General features: G+C 47.4%; 1 protein-coding gene across 1 annotated transcript in view; it reads right to left on the minus strand.

Annotated features, from left to right (window-relative positions):
• The window catches only part of frem1a (Fras1 related extracellular matrix 1a), a 41560-nt gene that overhangs the window by 15672 nt on the left and 1731 nt on the right, over positions 1-24157 (minus strand). Inside the window, 10 exon segments of the mRNA XM_031584822.1 lie at positions 175-371; positions 996-1138; positions 1791-2135; positions 3226-3357; positions 4412-4520; positions 5083-5406; positions 5894-6090; positions 6997-7307; positions 8058-8152; positions 11278-11761. Coding sequence (XP_031440682.1) covers positions 175-371; positions 996-1138; positions 1791-2135; positions 3226-3357; positions 4412-4520; positions 5083-5406; positions 5894-6090; positions 6997-7307; positions 8058-8152; positions 11278-11514 — 2090 coding nt within the window. The 5' untranslated portion in view covers positions 11515-11761.

Below are 24157 nucleotides of genomic sequence, written 5' to 3' on the forward strand. Positions count from 1 at the left end.
AAGATCTATAAACATCTCCATTTGACATATTAGCATAGACTCAAAGGTGCACCTTTAGAGTAGACTTGACGGAATATACCCATAGATATTGGTATAAGCATTTCTATTGAATAGATACACATTTGTGTAGATTTGACATACGATTCGAATTAGAATAGACCTGGCAGAACACACCCATAGTCACTGGTGTAGAAGGGGGGTGTGGTGACTGTGTAGGTGAGCTCACAGTCAGGTGACTCGGGGTCGATGAAATGGAGCTGCTTCTTCGTCAGGTGGATCACCTCCGTCTCCTTGACGACCAGGTGTCGCACCACACCTGGGGCCTCTTTAGGAGGCTGGTCAGGCACCGGGTTGATGACGATCACGACAACCTGCAGCACAAACACCATCAGAGTCAGAACAGGGTTTATAGATTATCACATTAACATATATCAATATACAATCATCTGATTCACATTAACATCTATCAACACAATCATCTGATTGACATACTAACGTCTATCGACACAATCATCTGATTGACATATTAACGTCTATCAACACAATCGTTTGATTGACATATTAACGTCTATCAACACAATATTCTGATTGACACATTACCGTCTATCAACACAATCATTTGATTGACATATTAACGTCTATAAACACAATCATCTGAGTGTGAATTCTACCTATGGGTCTGAGAGGCCTAGATTACCTTATTAAATCTATCAATATTCCTTTCTCTTAGCCTGACAAATAGATTAAGACTATCAAGTAGATTAAGACTGCTGCGGAAGCGTACAGTTTTACAGAGAATGCATAAGCAGAAATGTCCTCCTTACAATGAAGATAAAAACCAGGGTAAGAGCAGAGTAAAACTGAAGCACTCAAATTCTTAACTGCAGTTTCCCTCTAATTCCTCTAAGCACTAACTCTTCTGTTCTGCACTACCCACCACAAGAGAAAACAATCCATCAGCGGACTCGCAGTCCATGAACCATCAGAACTCTAACCTGAGGGTCTGAGAGGTTGGGGGGGTCGTGGAAGTCTGAGAGCACCACCTCAAATGAGTCATCAAACACTTCGTTACCAAGGTGACGGTAGTAGATGGCAGATTGGAAGAGATCCTTCTGGAGAAACCGAGTCACAGGGTATCCTACAGGAGGAGAGAGAGAGAGATGGGGAAGAAATAGTCACAGCGTATCCTGAAGGAGAGAAAGAGAGAGATGGGGAGGAATAGTCACAGCGTATCCTGATGGAGAGGAAAGGCATGTGTAAGAAAGAGTGACTGGGTATACTGGAAGAGAGAGAGAGAAGATACTGACAAGAAAGAAAAAAGATGGTTGCCAGAGAGTCTTAAAAGACAGACTTCACTACATTTACAGGGTACTAAACTGGTAGTCATTAGCCTACAAGATAATGTTTAGAGTAGTCATCATACTAGGGGCCACATATACCCACAGTAAACCCACCGGTGACATGTACACCCATGCGTATCCACTGTGCTCATCTCACCTGTGACAGGTATACCCATTGAACACACTCACCTGTGATGAATATACCCATACGTATCCACTGTACTCATCTCACCTGTGACAGGTATACCCTCTCATCCCTACAGTACTCATCTCACCTGTGACAGGTATACCCTTTCATCCCTTCAGTACTGGTCTCACCTGAGACAGGTATACCCTCTCATCCCTACAGTACTGGTCTCACCTGTGACAGGTATACCCTCTCATCCCTACAGTACTCGTCTCACCTGTGATGCCAGGTACACCCTTTCATACCTACAGTACTCGTCTTACCTGTGATGCCAGGTCCGGGCATCTTCATGATTTCGCCGGCGTGTGGCGGGCGCGTGACGTTGAAGAGGATGTAGTCGTCGCTGGAGTCGGAGTCGGAGGCTTGCAGCACGGTGCCCCAGAGCAGGGCCGTCTGGCCCTCGGAGAGCTCCAGCACCGTGTTGGTGATCAGGAACGGCGGGCTGTCGTCTTTGGGCAGGATCGTGATGGGGAACTTGTGCCGTGTTTGGTGTGGGCCGTCCGTGATGCGGAAGATCACAAAGTCCTTGGTGGTGTCGCTGTCGTCATGGTGATAGCGCACTACGCCCGCCTTGATGTCACTGATGGTGAACATGAAGCCTTTGCCACCTGAGTGAGAGAGTGAGAGAGACGAGTGAGAGAGTGAGTGAGAGAGGAGAGAGTGCATGAGAGAGGAGAGAGTGAGTGAGAGAAGTGAGAGGAGAGTGACAATGAGAGAGAGGAGAAAGTGAGTGAGAGAGAGAGGAGAAAGTGAGTGAGTGAGATAGAGGAGTGAGAGAGTGAGAGAGAGGAGTGAGGCCTGACTAACCAGTTCACACAACATACTTCAGGAGAAGTACATTTACATTTACATTTAGTCATTTAGCAGACGCTTTTGTCCAGAGCGACGTACAAGGGAGAGAACAGTCAAGCTAAGAGCAATAAAAAGCATGGTGTAACAATAAATACTACTTTACATGAGAATTAGAAAACAACGACCTAGAAAAAGGAAAAAGAAGTGCAGGAATGTAACTGCTGAAGTGCAAGTTAAGCGCTAGTCAGGTGCCAGTTAGGAGGGGAGGTGCTCTCTGAAGAGTTGGGTCTTCAAAAACTTCTTGAAGGTAGAGAGGGACGCCCCTGCTCTGGTAGTACTAGTATGCAAAGGAAGTATGCAAAGGAAGTGCTCTCTGAAGAGTTGGGCTTCAAGAGCTTCTTAAAGGTAGAGAGGGACGCACCTGCTATAGGCAGCTTGTTTCACCACAGGGAATTACGAATGAGAATAGTCTAGATTGCAGTACTTGCACAGACGGCAGTGCTAAACGACGCTTGTTAGACAAACACAGCATCTGCGAGCAGCTACATGCAGCCAGTGGAGCTCAATAAGTAGCGGGGTGACGTGTGCCCTCTTCGGTTGGTTGAACACCAGATGCGCCACCGCATTCTGGACCATCTGTAGTGGGATCACCACACACTCCAGGAGGCCCGTTAGGAGGGCGTTGCAGTAGTCAAGGCGGGAAATCACACACACACGCACACTTCTGACAGTGAGCCTGCCATGCTATAGTCTGTCCACAGTGATGAGACGCACAGCGCACACACACACACACACACACACACACACACACACACACACACACACACCTCTGACAGTGAGCCTGCCGTACTGTAGTCCGTCCACAGTGATGAGACGCACAGCACACACACACACACACACACACACCTCTGACAGTGAGCCTGCCGTGCTGTAGTCCGTCCACAGTGATGAGACGCACAGCTTTGGGGTTGTCATTGTCAACGATCTGCAGCTGCTCCCACGTGATTGGACGAGACTGGCCTTCCAGGAGGCTGAGGCCTGTCGGGGTCAAAGACAAAGAATGAAACATCCTCTGTGTAAGTGTGTGTGTGTGTCTGTGTGTGTGTGTGTGTGTCTGTCTGTCTGTGTGTCTGTCTGTGTGTATGTCTGTGTGCGCATGTGTGTGTATGTGTAGGTGTAGAGGTATGTGTGTGAGAGTGTGTGTGTGTATGTGTATGTGTATGTGTGTGCGTGTGCGTGTGTGTGTGTGTATCTGTGTGTGTTATAGGGAGTGTGGATGTTCCTTCAGTAAGAAGGGAAAGTTGAGAGATCTTTATGGCTGTGAGTAAACCTGCCCCCCAGGCTTGGGTTATAGCATCCACATGGCGCTAACTATGTGTGCATGTGTGTTTATATGTGTGCATGTGTGTTTATATGTGTGCATGTGTGTTTATATGTGGGTGTGTGTGTTTATATGTGTGCATGTGTGTTTATATGTGGGTGTGTGTGTGTGTGTGTGTGTGTGTTTGTGTGTGTATATGTGTGTTTGAGTGTGTGTGTGTGTGTGTGTATGTGTGTGTATATGCGTGTTTGAGTGGGTTATAGCATCCACATGGCGCTAATGAACCTTAAACAGGGAGGCCATTCAGTAATGAAAGGAATTATTAGCAGATGGCTTCACTTTAGAGATTTCAGTATTTAAATGGAACATGATGGTTTCCATCCAAACAACACTAAAGGTCACAGATAAAACCACAAAGCAACCACAAAAAAACAAACAAACAGCCAGACAAACAGACAGACAGACAGACAGACAGACAGACAAACAAACAGACACACAGTCAGACAGACAGACAGACAGACAGACAGACAGACAGACAAACAAACAAACAAACAAACAGACAGACAAACAAACAAACAAACAAACAAACAAACAGACAGACGAACAGCCAGACAGACAGACACAGACAGACAGACAGACAGACAGACAGACAGACAAACAGACAGACAGACAGACAGACAGACAGACAGACAGACAGACAGACAGACAGACAGACAAACAGACAGACAGACAGACAGACAGACAGACAGACAGACAGACAGACAGACGCACCCATGTTCCAGGAGACTCTGGGAGCGTTGGTGTCAGCGGTGCGCACAGACAGATGGACGGTGATCTGGGTGCTCTTCTCAAAGTAGGAGTCATGGGCCTCAAACTCAACCTGGGGAAACATTCACCCACATTTAGCACATAGACAAACACCTTCAGCACATAGACAAACACCTTTAGCACATAGACAAACCAATTTAACATAGACAAACAAATGTAGCACATAGACAAACACCTTTAGCACATTTACCTGCTATTAACACGCTTACTGACAAACACCTTTAGCAGGGTGAGTACACTGATGATATTTCTACCTGTTTCACTGCTGTGTGTTCCTCTTTATCTGATTTACTATGCTGATGATATGATCCACTTGTTGCATGATGTCATTAGTACTGTTTTACCAAAACACCATAATGATATTTATAAACCCTGACAAGTATGGGTGATGCAGCTCCTACACTATGTGTTTGTGTTACTTCCCACACCTCATAGCTCCTACACTGTGTGTGTGTGTGTGTGTGTGTGTGTGTGTGTGTGTGTGTGTGTGTGTGTGTGTGTGTGTGTGTTACTTGCCACACCTCATAGCTCCTACACTATGTATTTGTGTATGTTTGTGTTACTTCACACACCTCATTTCTCCTACACTATGTGTGTGTGTGTGAGTCTGGCACCTCATAGTTCCTGCGTTGTGTGTGGCTGGAGTTGGGTGGCTGGTAGGCGATGAGCATGTCGTTGAGGTCGGTCCAGGTGAAGGACGAGATGGGCTTGGTGTGGTCAGACAGGTGTGTGATGAAGCCCTCTCCGGGTGACCGCGTGATGTTGAAGACCAGGCGCTGCTTGGGCGTCTCGCTGTCTTCGGCGTCCAGTGTTGCCGTGGACAACGGCGTCAGGATGAACTGGTCCACCTCCAGGATGAACATGGACATGAAGGCCGCCCTCGGAGGCTGGTTCCGCATGGCATTTCGGATCCACACTGGGATCCATGCGTGCTCCGACTGGAAGGGAATACCAGACAAAACTAGCATAAGGAATATATACCTGTGTGTAGGTATACCACTTCAGTAAGGAGAGAGCTAGCATAAGGAATATATACCTGTGTGTAGATATACCACTTCAGTAAGGAGAGAGCTAGCATAAGGAATATATACCTGTGTGTAGATATACCACTTCAGTAAGGACAGAGCTAGCATAAGGAATATATAACTGTGTGTAGATAGACACCATATCAAAAGAACAGGGACCAGATGTATACATGGATAAGTATGGACTGAATATAAAACCATATTTGACATGAAATACCAAAGGATGCATACTAGTGTTCAGGGCTGGTCTGCCAAAAGAGCTTCATTATGTTTCCACAGTGAAATGACAAAGGAACAATCAGTTTGAACAGCGTGAAACCGCAGAGTTCCTATCCATGCCCACAAGTACACTGAACCATCTGTCCTTCCGTTTGACACACAGGGTTGATGCAGGCCATACCTTGTATATGGCTCTGCTCCGAGTGTCCACCAGGTCCAGTCTGATGGCAATGTAGTCCACGTCAGGGGAGGGCGGGTCGATGTGCTGGTACCGGATGCCCATGAGCAGGAAGTCGTTGCAGGGAACCTTGGTGATCTTCACCAGTTTGAGGCCCTTCAGGCAGTCCTCACTCTTACACCGGGCTCTGTCCTTGTTATCTAAGACAGTGATGGTGTCGTCACTACAGGCATGTCTCTACCACACATCATCAGGCAGTCCTCACTCTTAAAGTTGATAGAGTCCTCAGGGGTCTCTCTACCACAGCATAATGATGTCAGGGAGGGAGCAGGCCCCAGAGGGAGTCAGTAAATACCTCAGCATCATAAAACACTGCCAGCTCTGAGGGTGTGTCAGTAAGAGCTCGTTATTATTACTGCGATGCAATGAGTCATTTACCAGTGTTAGCGGGACCTCATAAAGGCCAATTACACACATAGCACACGTTTCTGGTCATGCAATATCAAACATCACACATATTTAATCACCCTCTCAACTTATCACACACACACACACACACACACACACACACACACAGACACACACACACACACACACACAGGCACACACACACAGACACACACAAACACATCTCACCACCACCACCTCTCCTTAACTGTAAAATGCATTTATCATGATCTGCCTTAAAAGGGAAATGGGCCATGAAATATATCTTATGAATATGATTTTTCTCCAGGTCCAGAGTACAGGTCTATATCTTGCATTGAAGCAAACCGATGCTTAAACTGAGTCCATGCTAGACTGTGCTTCAATCAAAGGCATCTTCCACACCATACCTCTCCCATTACAGGCTGACCCTGTGTGTGTGTGTGTGTGTGTGTGTGTGTGTGTGTGTGTGTGTGTGTGTGTGTGTGTGTGTGTGTGTGTGTGTGTGTGTGTGTGTGTGTGTGTGAGAGTGTGCGAGTGTGCGAGTGTGTGAGTGTGTGAGTGTATGAGTGTGTGAGTGTATGAGTGTATGAGTGTATGAGTGTATGAGTGTATGAGTGTATGAGTGTGTGTGTGTGTGTGTGTGTGTGTGTGTGTGTGTGTGAGAGTGTGTGCCTTACCCAGCTGCTGGCGGAGTGGTATGAAGCTGTGCGGTTCGTCTCCTCTGGCTTCGAGCTGCTGTGGTTGCCCGGTGACCAGCTGGCCGTGGCCAGGCAGGTGTGTGTCAGGCGTGGTGATGCGCACGTGGCACTCCAGGTTGGCTTGGTGCTCGTAGTTAAAGGTCACGGCATTGCCGTCCAACACATTGGATACGCCATAGAACTCCGGAACCTCCAGACGCTTGGGGCCCAGTTTGATGATGTTGCAGTCTGGTTCCATGACCTCCACGCGCAGGGAAAACAGTTCCGTGTGTGTCTCCCCTTCTGTGAACCTGGGGAACAGCAGAGGAGAACCAGAATTGAGGAACCAGTAATAAGAGGCCTGCTTTATGTGCATCTCGCTGTCTGTGAACCTGAGGAACCGCAGAAGGGAATGTGACAACTGAGAATTTGTAAGAATATGAAGGAGTTCTATGTTGAATTGGTGAAATATTTCAACCTACCATACAATATTGCACGCACAGCAACAAAAAAGAAAGCATAAAACATGCACCAACAATTGTGTTAGAGATGACACAACAGCCCATGACCCTGTGTGCTATCTGCTCCCATGTACAGGCAGTTAGAGGTTCTGGAGGAAATTAACCTTGAATGTCTCCAGCCAAACAAACAGATCTGCTCCCCTGTTTCTTCTAAAGGTTTTCCCTTGAGCACCTGGACGTGTGCACATCCCCTCTCTGATTGGCTGGATCCTATTGTGTCCTCGTTAGTAGACCACATGATCTGTTCTCTCCTCCATTACTGAGCTTGGAATACTCACACAGATCAAGTCGTTCCCTTACAGATGCCAAAGTGTAAGGAGAGTTTTTACTGATCAGAAATTAAAAAAAATCCCCTCGTGTGTCAATCCCACTACACCACATTCATTCAGTGACCTGTTAATCCCACTACACCACATTCATTCAGTGACCTGTTAATACCACAATACTACATCCATTCAGTGACCTATTAATCCCACTACACCACATTCATTCAGTGACCTGTTAATCCCACTACACCACATTCATTCAGGAATGGACTACCTGTAGAGACGCAGCAGCACTGTATCCTGTTTCAGGATTGGACAGCCGTTGTGGACGTACTTCACCTCGTCGGCCAGGAAGTGGCAGTCAAACACCTTCAGGAAGAAAACAGAAAATGACAACTGCTACGTACAAATGTGCACATAAGTACACTAAGATGCATCTACATTTGGTTTATCTCTTTGTTTAATTCATTGCTGGCCCCTTATGTGTGCAGCTGACGACCCCTCAGTGGGGGAAAACTGGTAGAGCAGTTGCTACAGCAGGAGTTGTTCCTTTATATAGACGAATAAGTACAGTGTTGGGGTAGGCCTACTGCAGAACCAAAAGTTGTTCTGACGCCTGTTCAGCCTAGAGGGCGGTGGGTTGGCTTGGTTCCACCACAAATGGATTTGTGTTTGTTTTGTGTTCTGTTTTAAGCCTGCTTAAAATACCTGTAGCCACACCTGCTAATCACCTGTAGCCACACCTGCTTATCACCTGTAGCCACACCTGCTAATCACCTGTAGCCACACCGGGAGAAGTGGCTCACATACGCCATTGCATTTACATAAACCATATGAGGGCCCAGGGCCACTAGACCAAGTGCGAGTGAGTTTGTGAGTCTGGACAGGGCCGGATTAACAGCGGGGCTAAGGGAGGCTGAAGCCTTTACGAAAGGTACAGGCAACAATGAACATCAACCAACCCTGCAAGCCGTCCTGCAGAGAAAGGAGTTTGTTTGTGTCTGTTTTGTGTTGTCTGTGGAGTTGTAGCATTTAACTTAAGTTCTTGTGACTGTGGAGTTCTAGAAACTGTGGAGTTCTAGTTACTGTGGAGTACTAGTGACTGTGGAGTTCTAGTGACTGTGGAGTTCTAGACATTAGACTCCCATCGTTCCTGTATGTAACTAGACGCTAGACTATCCCTACACCATATCTCCCATCGTTCCTGTGTGTCACCAGAGCAGATCAGTCATCAGACGGGTATCACTATGCACCATCTCCTGCTCCTGCGGGGGAACCAGTGTTTACTGTGTGTGTGTGTGTGTGTGTGTGTGTGTGTGTGTGTGTGTGTGTGTGTGTCAGCAGAGCCAGCAGCAGACAGCGAGGCACACACACTGACATGGCACGCACACACTGACATGGCACACACACACACACACACAGGCTGCCCACCCCAGCTGCCCAGGCTGACTTGTTTTCAAGTGCTTCCCTTCTGTTCTTGCCTGAGCATGTTGGATACCTGATAGCCGTGGATAATATCAGTGAGCGCATCACCAGCCCCAGCCAACAGCGTGAAAGACTAATGAGGGGTGAGTGCACCCACAGCCCCAGCCAACAGCGTGGGGTGGGGGTGAATTCCTTGAGTGTCTGGAGTTACTCAACATCCAGTGCCCTGCGTGCATTATCCCCTATAACTAAACCCAGTGCTCTGCGTGAATTATCATATATAACTTAACACAGCATCCTGTGTGCGTAAACATATATAACTAAAAACATCACCTTGTGTGCATTATCATATATAACTAAACCCTGTGTGCATTATCATATATAACTAAACACAGCACCCTGTGTGCATTATCCCCTATAACTAAGCAAAGCATCTGCTTAGCCTCCACATCAAGCTCTTTGTGGGTTATCCTCTATAACTAAAGACAGCGCCCTCTGTGGGTTATCCTCCATAACTAAACACAACTTCTATTTAGCCTTTAGGCAACAACACAACAACTCACACAAACAATGTCTTATGTACATTTAGTCCTCAAAATACAAAATATGCATGTAGTATGTATGACAAACATATCATACATATATGAAACATAAGAAATCGCCAAGCTATCTGAAACCAAAGCGGCCACTCACAGAAATCATGTCTTTGGCATATTTAGTGCTGAAATAAAAGTATACACCGCATGTTTAAGATGCCTTGTGTTAATCTAAGGTTAGGGTTAGAGTCAACCTGCCTCTCCAGCATGTTTAAGATGCCTTGTGTAAGGGTTAGAGTCAACCTGCATCTCCAGCTGTCCCAGAGTGTTTATGACCCCTCATCAGCAGGTGTTTTGCTGCTAATTGTGCGTGTAATGACCACATTTAGTGCTCTACAGCCCCTCAGAGAGGCAAGACTGAGGCTGGGCGACCCCTCTGCACCTCCCCTCATGGTGACAGCGTGTAGTCAGGTCTGTGCCTCAGAGGAGCAGGGCGCTCATTACAAGGGAGAGGTGTGTGGATAACAGAGTATTTGGAGACAGGAGCTTAAAGCACAGACACATGAGCTTAAAGCACAGACACATGAGCATAAAGCCCACACACACATGAGCGTAAATCACACACACATGAGCGTAAAGCACAGACACATGAGCGTAAAGCACAGACACATGAGCGTGAAGCCCACACACACATGAGCGTAAAGCCCACACACACATGAGCGTAAAGCACAGAGACATGAGCGTAAAGCACAGAGACATGAGCGTAAAGCCCACACACACATGAGCGTAAAGCACAGAGACATGAGCGTAAAGCACAGAGACATGAGCGTAAAGCACAGAGACATGAGCTTAAAGCACAGACACATGAGCGTAAATCACAGAGGCATGAGCGTAAAGCCCACACACACATGAGCGTAAAGCCCACACACACATGAGCGTAAAGCACACACACATGAGCGTAAAGCACAGACACATGAGCGTAAAGCACAGAGACAAGTCCACAAGATGGCACAAGACCTCGTTCTTCTCTTGGGTCACAGCGGAAATTGGGAAGGAAGTCAGAGTCAAGAACACATTAACTGCACCAAGATGGCTGCCGAGACTCCCAGTGTACGAAACGTAATATAGGGGAGAAATATATTGCAGTGGTAAAATGCATTGTATCGCAGTGTGTGTGTCTGGTGTTGGTTTAGGGGAGGGGGGTGCCTTACCTGGGGGGTGTGTGGGTCTGGTGTTGGTTTGGGAGGGGGGGGGGGGGGGGGGGTCTTACCTGGGGTGTGTGTGTGTCTGGTGTTGGTTTGGGGGGGGGGGGGGTGGCCTTACCTGGGGTGTGTGTGTGTCTCTGGTGTTGGTTTGGGAGGGGGGGGGGGGCTTGCCTGGGGGGTGTGTGTGTCTGGTGTTGGTTTGGGAGGGGGGGGACCTTACCTGGAGTGTGTGTGTGTGTCTGGTGTTGGTTTGGGAGGGGGGGTGGCCTTACCTGGAGTGTGTATGTGTGTGTGTCTGGTGTTGGTTTAGGGGAGGGGGGTTTCTTACCTGGGGGCTGAAGGTGCCAACACGCTGCGTGATTGGCTCGTTCAGGACCACCTCCACCTTGCAGGCGTCCCTCTGGTGGGGGATGTGGAACTGCAGGTCCCCCTGCTGCAGGAACCCCACCTGACCCCTCTGCACCCGCAGGCCCCGGTTAGTCTTCACCAGGGAGCCTCTGGCGCCCCCTGGAGCCCACAGCAACAGCAGCAGCAGCCAGCAGAAAGCCCTGAGGTTAGTCTTCATGGCAGCTCTCCTTCATAGAGACACACACGCCGGCTGGGCGTCTGCTGGTAGGTAAGTCCCCCTCAGAGGACTGACAAAGGGTTTGTCTCTGTGTCCGGCTGTGTGTCTGTCTCTGTGTCCGTCTCTGTGTTTGTGTCTGTGTTGGGCAACCCTCACCACAGGATCAGCACAGGAGAGGATCACAGGAAACCCAGGGAGATCTTCTCATTAAGGCCCCAGCCACGTCGCACCACAGGCTGCTGATTTCCTGAAAGAGAGATCACAAATTATCCCACTTCCTGTCATTCACATCTGTCACCAACACAATTAGCCTCAGTTAACAGACATTTACATCCGTCACCAACACAATTAGCCTCAGTTAACAGACATTCACATCCGTCACCAACACAATTAGCCTCAGTTAACAGACAGACACTGAGAGAGAACAGATTCTAATAAAACACAAGAAAACAAAGGTAGGGAGTGTCAGAGAAACACACACACACTGACTGACCCTGAGCTCCCTCTGACAGATGTGTCAGAGAAACTCACACACACACACGTACACACACACACGTACACACACATACGTACACACACACTCACACACACACACACACACACACACACACACACACACACACACACACACACACACACACACACACACACACACACACACACACATATACACCCACAGACAATGACCCTAAGCTCCCTCTGACAGATGTGTCCAAACGTAGTAGTCATTGCTTCTGCCAGCAGCTGCCTTCAGCTTTCAGTTCAAAAATACCCAAGAACCACAGATGAACTCTCTCACAGTCCCACACACACGCACACTCCCTCTCTCTCTCTCTCACACACACACACTCACAACCCTCACACCTAATGCGTAACCCAGCCTTGGACAGCTGAGACTAAAGGCTAACTAAGCAAAACATTCACATGAGCTGAACAAGCAGAACAACCTTTGACCTCAGGCTTACCTCAAACCATCTGGAGAGTGTCTCCAGAATGTTCAAACACCAAACCAGAATACGGATGGGATGCAGGGCTTATTTATCTGACAGGGGCAGCAACCACCCAAAACCCAGACACACACCAGTTCAGACATCACACACAGATATACACAAGCAACGAGCACAGGTTGGCTAAAAGGAGGAGAGGCCACCCTAATCGCCCATGGCAACCACACACTTCCCCCCCCCCCGTGAGCCCCAATCAGAAGCCTGTCCCGAGGGATCACACATCTGAGGCCTTCCCTTCACTTTGATCCTTAGCCAATGACACGTTCCATAACCCCACTCACACACTCAACATGGTGACAGAGGGTTTTCTGTCGTCATGCTGCTCAGTCAATGCCATTCACACACACACACACACTCACTCACAGATAACACACACACACTCATACATGAAACATCACAGTCACTCCTTCAGATCACTGCAGAGGACAGTATGGATCACTGAAGATTATCTATCTCTACCTTAGAGTGAGAAAGTCCACAGGAACCTTTACATTTGTTCAACCTGCTTGTTGATTTTATCATTACAGAGAAAGAGGCACCAGTGTTTGTCCATGTCACCAGTGGCAGCAATACACTTTGGTGCTCAAGTCTCTGTCCTTCCTGAACACATCCTTCAGCGCTAAGGAAGTCCCACACACACACACACACACACACATACACAAACACACGTGTATACTGGCTGCACAGGAAGGCTGCCCCCCCCCCCCTATTTGTGTTTATTAAGCAGAGTCTTGGCTGAGGAGGGAGTCTCGTGTGTGAATCATCCCAGCGGGACGTCACCGGACACACTCCGGAAGCGGTGAGTAGCCCGTGGGGAGAGACTCTAACGACAGCAGTAAATCCTCTAGCACTGGAGCCCGGGGTCTGGCCTCGCCTTGCTGCCTCATCTCGTCTCGTCTCGTCTCGTCTCGTCTGTGTTGATTTTCAACCTTTTTATTTTGGGTGCCTCTTCTGCGTGTTTTCCGTACCTCCCTGATCTCCACTCATCCGTCGGAACTGTTCTCTGACTCCCGTTCTCTCGTTCTCTGACCTCCCCCTGCATCTGTCCATCTCCGGCTCATCTGTCAGCAGATCCCTGCCGTGACCTCACATGTTTGTGTTATCAGTCAAAGAAGCACAGACCTGTCAGGAGGCCTTTAATGACTCCACTCCCTACAGCTCACACATGAACGTCTTAAAGGAGTCCGCCTGACTCCACTCCCTACAGCTCACACATGAACGTCTTAAAGGAGAGTGCCTGACTCCACTCCCTACAGCTCACACATGAACGTCTTAAAGGAGAGTGCCTGACTCCACTACCTACAGCTCACACATGAACGTCTTAAAGGAGAGTGCCTGACTCCACTCCCTACAGCTCACACATGAACGTCTTAAAGGAGAGTGCCTGACTCCACTCCCTACAGCTCACACATGAACGTCTTAAAGGAGAGTGACTGACTCCACTCCCTACAGCTCACACATGAACGTCTTAAAGGAGAGTGACCGACTCCACTCCCTACAGCTCACACATGAACGTCTTAAAGGAGAGTAACTGACTCCACTCCTTCCTTATGTGGTCCCTGTTGCGTTCACAGCTACATGCCTACAACAGCAGGAACCTCTAATTAGCAGCAACAATATGTATGTATGCATATGACATCTTATGTTTGTATGTATCACGCACATCTGGCATGTTTGCTAGCATACTTATCCTGATACATACATTCATCTGTTGTTCCACCATGTTTCTGATTCTCTCCCCTCCCTTTCCTTCTGCTACACCCCCCCCCCCCCCCCAATGAGCCAAGGTTCTGCTCAAGGTTTATTCCTGGTTACAGGGAGTTTTTTCTTGCCCTGGCCTGCCCCAGGGGGGTTCAGCCCTCATCTCTCCGTCTTAGGGTTTCTGTTTAACAGTATGACATCATACGTCTACTCCGAGCCGCTGTCAGCACCTGGAGCCCATTCATCTCATCCGACACGCCCAGCCTCTTCCACAAACCTTCACACACACACACACACACACACACACACACTCACACACACACTCACACTCTCACACACACACACACACACACACACACACACACACACACACACACACACACACACACACACACACACACACACACACACACACACACATACTCACATACACACACAAACACACACACACTCTCTCCAGTCTGGAGGGCAGTAATCTGGAGCCCACAACCTGGTTCTAATAGACACTTGAACCATATGAAGGCCAGGACTCTTACTGCCACAGTTCACACAATACAGATACCAGTTCATCATTCATAATCAAAGCCACGTGTGCAAAGTGATGATGATGAGGATGAGGAAAGTCCCTTTACCAAGGACTCTTTTACTGTTACTATGCCTATGGGTGTGTGTGTGTGTGTGCGTGTGTGTGTGTGTGTGTGTGTGTGTGTGCATGTGTGTGTGTGTGTGTGAGTGTGTGTGTCTGTGTGTCTCTGTGTGTGTGTGTACAACTACAGAGCTATTGCTCTGTCTCACGCTGTGCATTCCAGCCAAGTTGTGTGTGTGTGTGTGTGTGTGCGTGTGTGTGTGTGTCATTTGCCAGACCTCTCCTACTAATCCTACCCCAGCACAATATTGCAGAGTGCAATCAGAGCCTGGGCTTCCAAATGTCTGACCACCTGCCCCATGATTAAAGTCCTTCAGATCCTCAGCCTGAGCCTCAGACAAGCAGGCAGAGCAAATCTCATCAAATTAAATCCAATAACAAACTGGATGCAATCCGCCGTTTCCCCAGTCCTCTGTAGAAAACAAACCTCAAGACATCTAGCGGAACAAAACACCTGAATCAGCATGTGTTTGATCACACAGATTACAGGGTTCGGGATCTACAGCAGAACCGGCTCTGTCTCCAGTGGTTCCCACGGGTCTGACACACTCGTGGTGACGGCGGTGGAAAGGGCCGGCATTACCTGCCAACACAAACATGGCCAAATGTGACAAACAACCAATACGTATATATAATACGTGTATAACAAGTTAAACTCTTCAGTGTGTATAAAGATGGCACTACCCCACTGGGACCTGCTGCTGTTTCTAACCACACTAGAGTCCCCTAACGGCGAAAATCATTACTTTTACTGGCGTGACAAGATGCACCAATTTTGGCCTCTATGGTCTTGCTGCGTGTGAAATCCACAGATTCTGCTGCCTACTGGGTTTCTGCCCACTGGGTTTCTGCCCACTGGGCTTTGCCGTTAACACACCTGGGCCGCCCAAGAATGTCTGCGTGGGAAACACTGGTGTGGCATCGTGCCGTTTGTCTGGAGCCTGAAGCTTCTCATCCCCATAACTCTGGAGCCTCTGTGATGTCTGTGCTTCAATGACACACACATGCCTGTGTGTGTGTGTGTGTGTGTGTGCGTGTCATTATCGATGGTAATGGGCAGAGAGGGTGTGTGTGTGTGTGTGTGTGTCATTGTCATTACCAGTGCTGATTGAGACCCTATGAGGTCTCCACTTAACTGGAGCCACTAGAGCAGAGGGTGTGTGTCTGTGTGTGTGTGTTTGTGTGTGTGTGTGTGTGTGTGTGTGTGTGTGTATCTGGGCTCTGTGCAGAGGTTCTGTGTGTGTGTGTGTGGTGTGTGTGTATCTGTGCAGCGGGTCTGTATGTGTGTGTCTGTGGTGTGTGTGTATCTGGTCAGAGGGTCTGTGTGTGTGTGGTGTGTGTGTGTATCTGGGCAGAGGGTCCGGGTCATTATCAGCGCTGATGGATTTGCTCAGCCTGTTCTTCTCACAACCCTCACACTCTCTCATCACCTCAACTCCAGAGCTATCTTCACACACACACACACACACACACACACACACACACACACACACACACACACACACACACACACAGACACAGGCACACACACGCAGGCATCATAGACCTGTCCACAAACTCCACAGAATGCAGGGCCCTCCTGGCTGTAGTGCTGGCTCTGCCTTCCCTCTCTGGTTCTCTAATACCCCTTTTCCACCAAAGCCGGGCCGGTGCTGGTTCCGGGCTGGTTCCAACTCTGGAACCAGTTCTTCCGTTTTCCACACAAAAAAAGCTGGCTCCGGTTCCAAAAAACAGGTTCGAAGTCAGCACCAGCTTTTAGGTGGGCCAGAAACAAGAACCGGTGACGTCGGGTTCGTCCCGAGGTTATGGGCGGAGCTACCACACCAGAAACAGAAATTTTCGCCGCCATTTTTTTTCCACCGTCAACCAAGAGGATGAGTGAAAACGGTGAAAACATAAATGAAAAATCCATCCAGCAGTGGATCACCGATGAAATAAAAACATTGATAGCGATTTTGTCATCAAGAGAAATGCAAGACAAACTTGGGGAGGCAGTAAGGAAAGCTAAACTATATGAGGAAATAGGGGGAGAGTTGGAGATGGCGGGGTTCAAAAGGACAACAGACCAAGTAACAAACTAATTAAAAAAAATAAAGAAAGCTTTCATCCATCAAAATGTGTTGTCTGCATCGTATACAGTAACTCTTTCAATCTATCTTGTTTTGGTTGTGTGATGTCACACCTAAGATTAGCTGTTGACTAAGCAAATTCGTGTAGCAGCTAGCTAACTAGCATTAGCTGCTAGCTGTCGTGAGGTACTGTTACAGTTGTTGTGGCAACTGGTAAGTAGGTAGTAGCTAGTCTACTTGTGTAAAGATATATGTATTGTTTATGTAATCACTTATATATGTATTGTTTATGTAATCACTTTTATATATCCAACCCAAATGCGTTGGCAATACTAGTCTACAACGTTATGGTCATGCCAATAAAGCTTCTTTTGAATTGAATTGAATTGAATAGTCAACTCCCGTCATGAACTGCATTGTCACTCGTTTGATCTACGTGGAGAAATATAGAAAACCCGTTGCCAAGTAAACAGAACATTAACTTAAGCTCGTTTGGTACTACATGGTATTAAAAATGAAACATAATAGAAGTTTTATCGAAATTGGTTTGCCTTCTCCCAGGAATAAAACCACTCGTAAATAACTAGTAACCTGTCACAACATTCCAAAATGTTCAGCTAGGACAACGGAGGCGTATGACGTGATTTAAAGACGTAGCTAGCCCTACTATGGCTCTCGGTCGGTGGAAAATCGAGCTGGTTCTTAGATAAGAACCAGCACCGAACCGCTTAAGCACCAGCCCGGAACCAGCCCGGAACCAGCACCGGCCCGGCTTTGGTGGAAAAGGGGTATAAGACCCCATCCGTGAGAGGACCAGCCCTGGAGAGACTTCTCCCGGGGACATCCTTCCTGCCCTATGTCAGACAGACCCCCCCCCCCCGCCCCATATACCAGCAACATCTCTTGATTTCTGCCTAAAGCTTGAGGTTAACTTCAGCACTGGATCTGAGAATGAACTGAGTGCTGAACTGCAGGCTGTTCCCAGGTACAGATGAGCCCACTGGCCATGACCAGACCAGAGAGGCCCAAAACAAGCTGGGGATTAAGTGCATGCTCTGCGGGTGAAAAGGACCTCCGTGTGTGTGTGAAGAGACCCTGAGCGTGTGTGTGTCTGTGTGTGTGAAGAGACCCTGAGTGTGTGTGTGTGAAGAGACCCTGAGTGTGTGTGTGTCTGTGTGTGTGTGTGAAGAGACCCTGAGTGTGTTTGTGTGTGAAGAGACCCTGAGTGTGTGTGTGTGTGTGTGTGTTTGTGTCCTCTGTGGGTGAAGAGGACCTGAGTGTATGTGTGTCTGTGTGTGTCTATGCTCGGAGCAGCAGCTTAGTGTCAGAACTTTCCCCCGTCTCTGCAGCTGAAAGTCCCCCCATCCTGAGAGAAGGGCCCCCTGAGATTGTTATCCCAACCCTTGAGACTGTAACTGTACGTCCTGGAAGAGAACCCCATCCCCCCACCCCCACCCCCACCACCAACCCCTGAGACTGTATCTCTACATCCTGCAAGAACCACCCCACCCCCACCACCACCACCACCACCCCCCATTCTGGAAGAGGGGCCCATGAGAAACAAACATCTCCTGCTAATCCTGTAGAGGGAACAAAAACAGCCCCCACCTCAGCCCCCACCTCGATAGCACAGCTCTCAGGACAGCACAGCTCTCAGGATGAAGCAGCTACTCGTCTGGTCTGGGTGCTACTTGAGTGTGGAAGGATGACTCAGACCTCAGAGCTGCAGATCGTGAGTGTTTAGGAGATGGTGAGTGTTTGGGAGATCCTGAGTGTTTGGGAGATCGTGAGTATTTGGGAGATTGTGAGTGTTTGGGAGATTGTGAGTGTTTGGGAGATTGCGGAGTGTTTGAAAAATAAACGTCTTCTGTAACAATAGAGAGACGGAGTGAAAACTCCCCATATCCCACACCAACACCATCCACATATGACTATTTTACAGGAATGTGTTTAAGGATTTCATTACCTCACCAACTTCACCCTGTCGTCGTAATAATAGCCCTGAAAATGTCACTCTCAGCCTCTGCGTGCAACCACACAACTGCACACCCTCACCTATCCAGTCCTCTTGCATGCAATCACGCAACTGCACGTACTCACACAACTACACACACTCACCTGTTTAGTCTCCATGCTTGTGTGTCAACAGCTCTACGTCTCTGGGCTACTGGTAGCATTCTCAGAAGCAGTCAGATGAAGACGAACACACACACATTCACACTGAGACACAATCACACACTCATAAATACACACGCACAGGACACAACACTAACAGATAGCCACAAAAGAGGACAACACACACACACCACACTCACAGATAGACACACATACTCCAGATAGACACACACACTCACAGATGGACACACACAGACCACGGAAACAGCTACACCTTTCCGCTCTACAGTCCTGACTCCCAGCCCTGCAGTAGTGTGTGTGTGTGTGAGAGCAGCCGTGCAGTAGTCTGTGTGTGTGTGTGTCTGTGTGTGTGTGAGAGCACCCTCCAGTAGCCCACTGCATTGTTCAGAGAGGGCGAGACGGGACACGTCTCCAAACCCAGGCTGTGATTAGACACTCTGCTCTGTGCTCAACTACACCTGGGTGGGTTCAGCTAGTACACACATGTACGGATATTCACAAGTCAATGAGGACAAACAACAGTGTGTGTGTGTGTGTGTGTGGTGTGTGAGAGTGTGTGTGTGTGTGTGTGTGTGTGTGTGTGTGTGTGTGTGTGTGTGTGTGTGTGTGTGTGTGTGTGTGTTTGCAGTCAGATCAGGCCTGCTGGAGCACTGAGGGGGGATAAGTGAGTCTGAAGAGGAGACGGGATGCACAGCTATTTGTGTTAATGGGAGCATGGAGATTGGGTTACCTGCGGAGAGTGTGTGTGTGAGTGTTTGTGTGTGCGTGCGTGCATCTGTGTGTGTGTGTGTGTGTGTGTGTGTGTGTGTGTGTGTGTGTGTGTGTGTGTGTGTGTGTGTGTGTGTGTGTGTGTGTGTGTGTGTGTGTGTATGTCTGTATGTGTGTGTGTGTGTGTATGTCTGTATGTGTGTGTGTGTGTCTGTGTGAGTGTGTGTGTGTGTGTTGGGGTTGGAGGAGCAGACAGAAACGTTTGCACCAGCATGAACTCTGGCTGGCTGGGTGGGATGCAGAGGTCATGTGACCACACAGTCCAGCCCCAGGGCATTCTGGGTGGGTGACACCGCCCCTCTGGTGACTTTGAACCTCCGCTTAAATCTGACTGGCTGAGACACTGTGTGTGTGTGTGCGTGTGTGTGTGTGTGTGTGTGTGTGTGTGTGTGTGTGTGTGTCTGTGTGTGTCTGTGTGTGACTGCTGAGACACTGTGTGTGTGTCCGTGTGTGTGTGTGTGTTTGTGTGTGTTAGTGACTGGCTAAGACACTGTGTGTGTGTCCGTGTGTGTGTGTGTGTGTGCGTGTGTGTGTGTTGTGTGTGTGTGGTGTGTGTGTGTGTGTGTGACTAACTGAGACAGATTGGGCAAGACAATCCTCCTGACCTGCATGGAACAGGGGGAATCTGCAGCTATGTGCTATTTAGGTAAACATTCACACGCTGTGAGTGAGTAAAGGATAAGACACTGTGTGTGTGTGTGCCTGTGTGTCTGTGTGTGTGTCCGTGCGTGCGTGCATGTGTGTGTGTGTGTGTGTATGTGTGTGTGTGCATGTGTGTGTGTGCGCGCACGCATGTGTTGGTCTTCACACCCCCTCTATATGTCAGCTGTAAACATAATTGCATGTGTGTGTCTTCAAAGGCAGGAACACACATTATCATTTCACATACTCATACTCACACACACACACACACACACCTTATCATTTCCACCAACTGGACCAAGTGGAGCTGCAATTTGGGTCTCAGCAGTGTCTCCTTTAGCATGGTATGCTCTCTCACACACACACACACACACACACACACACACACACAAACACACTCACACACTTACACACACACACCCACACTTTCACACACACACTCTCACACACACACACACACCTGCCCACTTCTACCTACTCTTCAAGCCCCAAGGGGCCCCGTGGGGAACTTTTTGGTATTTTGATTAATATATAAACTCTGCGAGTTTTTGTCCTAGAAACATAAAACTAACACCCACAGCAACCTTGAACCCTTTTCTTTTAAAATATGTAAAGTTTGAAACTAAAATATAAATAATCACTTTGTAAGGACAATATTACGAATCCCTTGCAAATTTCAGCCTCTGAGTGAGGTTTCGACCCTCCCATTAGCAAATGACAACTATTCATATGATAAGGAGATGGTAATTCAGTGATCACTATTGGGTCATGGTGTGTCAAGTAAACCTGTAGGAACAAAGACATTCCAGGTCCATTACGTCATGGCCATTGTTCTTGACCGAGGTGTCCCAGAATGTTCACACCTTTCTCATCAATATGCATAGTGGTCTAAGTGAAGAAAAGTGTAACATTGTATATTACTTAAAATTAGTATTGAAACCACACACACTTTCTGAATGATAAACTCACCTATGTGGAGCAAACACCTATGTTTACAGGGCTCAGAGTAAAAAAGAAAACTTCCAAAATATTAAACAATGTGTTTTTGTACAAAGTCTGAGCACTCTAAAACTAGATTTAATTTTAGTGTCTTAGATTTCATTTTAATAAAAAACGTTTTTTACTACCATTCCTTTTACTCTCATTTTATTATTGCTGAGGTGTTCTAGAATATTAATCATAAATGCCACTTTTGCCTCATGGTTTTTAGTTAGGTGAAATATACAAAAATATCAGGCATGGCAGAAAAAAAACTCTGGGGTTGGAAGTGTTAACAGGGCAGTATCCTCTCTCTCACACACACACACACACACACACACACTCACACACACACACACACTTCTCTCTTTACCTGTATGTCGCTCTTTATCTGTTTATAGATTATATCTATCTATCTATCTATCTGTCTAGTTATCTATCTATATATCTATCTATTATCATAGACCAACCCTCTCTCTATCTATCTCTATTCCTCCATTTGTCTATCCCTCTATCTATCTATCTATCTATCTCTCCCTCTGTCTATCTTCCTTTCATTCTCTCAGCCTCTCAGTCTATAGTGGGGTATGCAGCAGGACTTAACTGTGATATAGTGAGGTATGTAGCAGGACTTAACTGTGTTATAGTGAGGTATGTTTTGCAGCAGGACTTATCTGTGTTAAAGTGAGGTATGTAGCAGGACTTATCTCTGTTATAATGAGGTATGTAGCAGAACTTATCTGTGTTAAAGTGAGCTATGCAGCAGAACTTATCTGTGTTATAGTGAGGTATACACCAGGACTTGTGTTTTCTCATACTGCTGTCTCTCTCTCATGCTCTCGTTCTTGTCCTCTCCCTCTCCCACACTGCCGTTTCTCTCACACACACATTGCTGTCTTTCTCTCCCTCACACACACTGCTTCTCCCTTCACCATCTGTCCCACGCTGCTCTCAGCACTGCCTCTCATCCCCCTAATGACAGGGACCCCGCTAGCCAACTATTTCCAAAGCAAGATGGGTCAAGGAGGCGCCGGAGGAACAAGAAAGGAGGATAGAAAAATGGCTCCTTGGTCTTGACTCCAAAACAACCCTGAGAGCCCCCCCCTCCCCCCCCCCCCCCTCTCTCTGGCAGTCGACCTGCATACACTCACATGTGCAACAACATCTGATGATGGCCTCCAGGCCTGTGACACACACACGCACACACACACGCACACACGCACACACACACGCACACACACACACACACATACACATACACACACACACACACACACACACACACACACACACAAACACACACAAACACACACAGGCACACTATCACAGAGCATGAGCATGCTCTCAGAGTATACCGCAGAATATTGGAACACTAATATACCTCTCCTGAGTCTAAGAACCCTCACGGGTACAGCACTGAGAACCCTGGAGTACAGCACTGAGAACCCTGGAGTACAGCACTGAGAACCCTGGAGTAAAGCACTGAGAACCCTGGAGTACAGCACTGAGAACCCTGGAGTACAGCACTAAGAACCCTGGAGTAAAGCACTGAGAACCCTGGAGTACAGCACTGAGAACCCTGGAGGACCCTGGAGGACAGAATCCTCATGAGAGAATCCTCACGAGTGTAACAGACAGAATCCTCACGAGTGTAACAGACAGAATCCTCACGCGTGTAACAGACACCTCATGGGTCTAATTAATGGGTACCAAAGACGTCACTTCCGTGAAGCCTGCCGCCATCTTTGTGTCCAACTCTACCGTTATTCCCATTGTATTTGTACCCAATAGTAGCTAGTTAGTCATATATATTAATATATAGTAATATATAATAATAATAATAATATAAATATAATAATAGTATTGTTTTCTATTGATAGGTTCTTAAAATTTAGACTTTTTAAAAGTAGTATTGTCTAATTCTAGTGGTTAGTTAGTTAGCTTTCATAGTTAGCCAACGAACAGAGTCATGACTACGAACACAGCACATCTGAATGAAGCAGAAAGACAACGATATTTAGAAAAAACATTGATTATTGGCTGCGATCCATATTTATTACCGTCAACTTTATTTTGTCCCTTAAAGTCTGCGAAACGTCTGCCCCAACTGTGTGACATATATATTTATCTTGTACACAATCCATCCCCATACACCGGAGATAGCCTGAAGGCTTTCAAAAGTACAGATGCATATCAATATGCAGTTGCAGGATGGATGAACTACACCAAGATATGGCATCTGGAGACAAAAAATATGTATGTCATCACAGGACATCTTAGTAATTCAAACAGCGATTATCAACCGATTTATTTTAGTGGTGGTTAAGAGTGCCTAATGTGGGCTAGCTAGGTGTAGCTAAAACCTTTAGTAAAGGGCTAAACAGCTCGCTAACTATTAGCACTCTAGCTTGCTCAGGAGAGTTTAGCTCTGATAAGACACAGCAATTATTCACGATTGTATCAACGTGCTGCATTTCACTTAACATGTCAGTCATTCCCAGGCTCTGAACACAACATCAAAATGTCCGTGGATAGTGGTGCAGGAAGATACAAAGTGTTGACTGCACAATCTGAAGTTAGATGTTGGCTGCCAGTTGTCTCTTCTAATTTGCAGCCAACCATTTATTCCACCGATCTAAATCTTTTGGTATACAATTAAATAGTTTCTTTGGGTAATTTTCGCGACTATTGTCGCA

The sequence above is a fragment of the Clupea harengus genome, chromosome 18, assembly GCF_900700415.2.
Source record: "Clupea harengus chromosome 18, Ch_v2.0.2, whole genome shotgun sequence".
In the NCBI taxonomy this organism is placed as follows: Eukaryota; Metazoa; Chordata; class Actinopteri; order Clupeiformes; family Clupeidae; genus Clupea; species Clupea harengus.